Genomic DNA, 5,108 nt, shown 5'->3' with positions numbered 1-5,108 from the left:
AACATGTCCTTCCATCTTGGACAGTTTTTTTTGGTAGAAAACAAGCACTCCCCAAACCCTCACATGTAAAGGTAAGAATAGGAAATACCTGTGGCATATGGCATTATTTTGAATTAATGTCTGCAGGACCTAGGTCATTTTGCCACAAATTTATTTATTTGATTTGTGAAATCTGTTTTTGCTTCAGCATTGCTTAAGACTGGGTGACCTGCAATCAGTCCCTCCCACTCCCACACTGATGTTTCTCTCTATGATTCAGGTAGCTGCTTCTTTGTGTCTTCTTCAGGCTCATATTGGCAATATCTCATTCTTATTTCCCATGCCCCCATTTCTTAATTTCTGAGCTATTACCATTGCTAAGGAAGAAATCTCCCGACCTCTCTTATCCATCTTCACTCTGACCCTGGAGTTGAAGAGAAGTCATTGTCACATCATCACTTGTTAGCCAATCAGGTGAGCACCTCCCTTCAAGGACCTCCCTGTCCCATAGGAGTTTTCAGACAGCTTCAATGGAAGGAGGGAGCCAAGAAGGAGGTCTGGTATAAGTTCCAAGATGATAATTACAACATGGATTGTGTACATTTTCTCCCGGAAAGGTGTAGGGCTCCCCTTCCCACCAATAACCAGTTCGGTAAGTGGCATTGGTGGTAGTCATGTGGAATTTTTTCTCATGTATCTTCTCCCACTCTGTGCCCCTGCTGCACTTCAGGGAGATCTTACAATATGTAACTTTGAATAAGAGTGGAGGGCAAGGAGAAGCTGGGTTTTTAGGTTATCTGAGGTCATCAACTTGCCAATTTGTTTCAGGACATTGACGTTGTGGAAAGCGAGGCTGTATCTGTAGTACAGCACTGGTTGAAAAAAGTGAGTAAGATTCCTCTATGACTCAGGATAACTAAAATTCTAGGGAGTTGGTCTTAGTGGGTGTGGGGATCTGGACTTTTTTTTTCAAAGAATCAGAAAATTCAAGTTAATTGCCAAATGCCTTCCTTAGAGTTGGCTCTAATTCACTCAAATGTCCTGGTAAGAAATGTATTAGTACCACCATCAATCCTGCCCTGCTTCTCAAGCATCCTAGATTAAGGGAGCTCAATTGCATTATTCTCTGTTCCAGGGTATCTCAAGAATACCTTGGGATAGGATCAGGGACTTAGGAAGTTCCTGGGGACTTCATGGGAAAATAGCACTAGAAGCTTATTGTAGGGACTATAAGGTACAGAATGCACGTGTGTGAACATGGGGGCATGTATATTGTGATGGAGAAGAAAAAAAGGAGAGGGGAACTCAGGATGAGATGCAGACTGACACTTTTAGAGGGAAATGACTTACTTTCCAGACAGAAGAAGAGGCTTCCCTGGGCATAAAACAGAAGATGTCCAGCAACTGCACTTCTCAGGACACAAAGGAGAAGATGTCCACCAACAACCCTCCTACTCATGGCCAAGACATACATGTGACCAGAGATGTGGTAACAGAGAGATTCAGACAGCCCCTTGGGAGTTGGGGGTGAGGGAAAGGGAAGAGTTGGGAGGTCCTACTGTAACAAAGATTGTGAACAAGGATGAAGCTCTCCTCTGGGCTTGGTGCCACCCTAGCCAGGGTGGGGGGGGCACACTGGACAGGAATCACTTGGACTCCCTCCTGGATTTCCTAGGTGAAGCACCATCTTTCAAAATCTGATGTGCTGGCAAACCAGAGTCAGGAGGTCCTGGAGGAGAGGACAAGAATTCAGTTTATAAGATGGAGGTAATGCATCCCATTTACCCTGAGCAAAGGAATGGGCAGGGAGGGCGAGAGAAGGCACCACCTCTCTTCAGGATTCCTGGCCAATGCAAACACACCCACAGTTACTCTTCTCCAGAGAAGTCTTCTCTGGCTGAGGAATTTCTCAGCATTGCTTTGGGGTCTTAAGGGAATATACTTGTCATCTTGAAAACTTAGCTCATTCCGACATTTTAAAGTGAATTGAGGGGTTGGAAAACTGGGCTTGCACTCCCATTTTTAAAAATGCTTCTGAATACATTTCAGACTTCTGTTATTTTTGCACTTGAGTTGCTCAGAAGTGGCTGCACTTTAAAGAGCTGAAACTTTAAAGAGCTGAAAGAAAATAGGCTGTTAAAATGCAAAAGCCAAAGTTCTCATCTGCAACTGAGGTGCATGGCGGTTTCCCAACGCCGGAGGTTAGAATTCTGTACCCCACATTGAGGAGACATCACCAGCCTGCCATGTGCCTGCGCACAATCTCCCCACCTCTCTTGGCTCTGAAGATCTGAGGCTCAAGGCCCAGGGAGGGCCTGATATCAATTCACTCCTTAGGTCGAGGTTTTTCTACTTCCTTTCCAGTGCCTGTGTTCATTCAGGGTCTCTGGACCATGCCACCCATCCCTTCCCAGTGGAGGGAATGCTGGCTTAGATTGGTCCTGCAAGAGGCCGGGAAGGAGCCCTCTCCTCTCCCAGCTCTCTCTCCTGTCCCTTATCCCCACTGTTGGCTCTGATTTCTTCTATCAAGAAGGCTCTATTTCTCAAGAAATTTGCTTTTGCTTCCAGATATCAAGTTTTCATGTTTTTCTCCCTTCAAGTACCATCTGCATTTTAAGAGGTTTCAAATGCACAGTGCTTACATAGCAGGAAGGGATAAGGAATGGAATTCAAGGCCTCCCTGGGAAGGAGTTTCTTGGGCGGGTAACCTTCTGAGGCCCCTACAATCATACATGTTGCTGATTGTAGTCCAGATTTTTTTGCGCCTGACTTGGCTGTACTATGGAATTCTAAACATTATATATTTTGGTTTAAGTAATACACATGTCATCATTTAATGTTATAAAGATCTTGGCTATGTAACATAATTAGGCTTGAGCTTTTGAGATAGGCTACAGGAATTGGTCAATTATCTAGTTATAATTTTTCTACTGTGAATTTTTCTACGGAGATTTTAAACCAACAAACTCTGCTTGCTTCCCCCCACAATCCACTAGTTTTGGTGTCCCCTTCTTAGTTTCAGTAAGTATGTAGACTACATTTTCCTCTATGAAGCTTCACTGAATATTCATTTGTTTGATAGGCAAGTATTGGCCACTCTGTGTTTGCTAAGCTCTCTGGAAGAGAAAGAAAAGAACACGACATACTCCCCAGTTTCAAAGGGTTGAAAGTTAACTAGGTGGATAAGGTGTGTAACAGTTAAAGAAAATGCTAGAGAAGTCATGAGGAGTATCTCTGAGAGCACAGGGTGGGGGACCCAGGTCATGGAAGTACAAGGACTCACTGCTCGGGGCACCCAGGAGAGGTTTCTAATTGGTCATTTGCTCAGACTGGCTCTTGAACTGGTTGAACTGGCAGGAACTGGAGGAACAGGAGCCCGGGAGAGACGTGTGGAGGACTTCAGAGAGCAGGAACTTTGGCAACCTGGCTGATCCATGTGGCCTCCAAAGTTCTAGTGCACATCTAGGGATGTGACTTTGGCCCCTTCTTCCATGGGGTTTCCCCTTTCACTACTGGGCTAGCAGTAAGCCCTCCGTCCTCTGGAGTCCCTGCTTTCTCTATCTCCCTCTCAGGCTGAAGACCTGGCTTCACCTTGCAGGAGTGATATTCATGAGCACACCTTACCTCTCCAGGGGCCATGAGTCACTGGCACCTTCGAAAATCCCTAGCACCGAAAATCCAAAAGGCAGTTTCAACAGACACAGAAATGGGGTGTTCTGGGGGACAGACTGGGAGGCATCGTGAGGGGAGGAGTAGGAAAAGCTATGAAGTGGACATGGACCAGAGACAGGAAGGCAAAGCCAGTACAGCAAATAAGACAGGCAACAGCACTGAGGCACCCGCAGCTTCCTTGCGACAGAATTTTCTAGATGTTTCTCTAAACCATAGCAGATATGGCGTGATGCAGATCCTAAGGAGCTGGTGATGAAATTGGGGAGAAATTCAGAAGGGGCAAATTCCATATCCACAAGATCATTGACCCACTGGCTTTAGTAGACACGTTCAGCTTCCCTGAGTTTCCAACGCTGCTCAGGTCTGTTTGCTACGTGCTCAGAACTATTGGGTAGCTCAGGGGTACTTGGTTAGTTAAAAAAACAAGACAAAACTTTGTGCTCATGACTCGAGAAGTGCAAGGGACCAGTTCAAGCGTTCATGGTGACAGAGCATGCATAGTTGCTCATATGATCCCAACTCCAGCAGTTCACCATGCCTAGTGAGAAAGAAACTCAGGATCCCAATGTCTGAATGGCTTTTTTCAGCCATACCCGCATCTTCCAAGTGCCGAGTGAGGTGGCAGAGGACACCATGCAAGAACGGATAGAGCAGGTGAGACGAAGGTAAGCTGTCCGAGACTGGTTGATTTGTGTCCCAATAAGGGGCCGGTGGGGTGGAGGGTGTCGCTGGGTTTCTTTTCCACACCAGTTATGCTGACTCTGGTATTCAACATCAGGATCAGGGACAAGCTACTGCCCTATCTTCTATGCTCCATGTATGGGGGCCTTGTCAGTCACCTACAGTGCCTGTGATGCCCAGAAGGGCTCCAGGCTGAAAGCTTCTTCACAAGACCTTGCTCTGGGGCTTACGGGTCTTCCCACCACAGCCCCTGCCATGTTCTGGGTGTATGGTCTAGGTGTGTGGCCTGGGTGTGTGGCCTGAATAGGCTGTGCCATCAGCAGCCTTCCCTTACCTCGCCCGTTCTGGTGTCCCCTGCAGCATATCGCATCTCACACAGGACCTGGCTCAGAATCCCAGCTTGAGAGCTTCCTACTCGGACTGCTAAGGGCAACAGGTGAGAAAGTTGGCAGGTGAGGAAACAGGCAGAGAAGAGGGGTATCCTGGGCAGCAAAGGTGTGCAGCCATGGAGAGGTTGGTAACAAGGCTTAGCCATTCTCTATTGGTGAATGGGCCTGCACTTGGGGCCAGGGGGGTGGGGGAGGGGCAGCCGCCTTGGCATAGGCCCTCGTGTTTAGAGGTTGTGGTGGGGTCTGCAATTCTGTATTTCTTTTTTTTTTTTTTGAGTTGGAATCTCACTCTGTCGCCCAGACTGTAGTGCAGTGGCTGCTCCCGGCCACCACAGCCTCGACCTGCTGGGCTCTGGGGATCCTTCCATCTCAGCCTTCCAAGTAGCT

At 47.2% G+C, this 5,108-nt stretch overlaps 1 protein-coding gene across 1 annotated transcript; it reads left to right on the top strand.

Annotated features, from left to right (window-relative positions):
* Positions 1 to 461: 461 nt before the first annotated feature.
* Positions 462 to 4,759, top strand: SPATA19 (spermatogenesis associated 19). Its single transcript, XM_008070825.1, has 6 exons — positions 462 to 631; positions 808 to 864; positions 1,337 to 1,468; positions 1,655 to 1,746; positions 4,239 to 4,316; positions 4,693 to 4,759. The coding sequence occupies exons 1-6, from the start codon at positions 554 to 556 to the stop codon at positions 4,757 to 4,759; spliced, it is 504 nt and encodes a 167-aa protein (XP_008069016.1). The 5' UTR covers positions 462 to 553.
* The last annotated feature ends 349 nt before the right edge of the window (positions 4,760 to 5,108 follow it).

Source organism: Carlito syrichta, unplaced genomic scaffold (genome assembly GCF_000164805.1).
Source record: "Carlito syrichta isolate Samal-C Ts95f unplaced genomic scaffold, Tarsius_syrichta-2.0.1 Scaffold314027, whole genome shotgun sequence".
Lineage (NCBI taxonomy): Eukaryota > Metazoa > Chordata > Mammalia > Primates > Tarsiidae > Carlito > Carlito syrichta.
Note: the sequence above shows the minus strand (reverse complement) of the source record. Positions and strands in the feature narration are given on the sequence as shown.

Excerpts from the sequence above, each read along its gene's own strand:
- SPATA19 (XM_008070825.1), top strand. The coding sequence starts at position 554 with ATGATAATTACAACATGGATTGTGTACATTTTCTCCCGGAAAGGTGTA. Across the intron at positions 865-1,336 it reads TACAGCACTGGTTGAAAAAA|ACAGAAGAAGAGGCTTCCCT; the intron begins GTGAGTAAGATT and ends CTTACTTTCCAG. Across the intron at positions 4,317-4,692 it reads ATAGAGCAGGTGAGACGAAG|CATATCGCATCTCACACAGG; the intron begins GTAAGCTGTCCG and ends TGTCCCCTGCAG.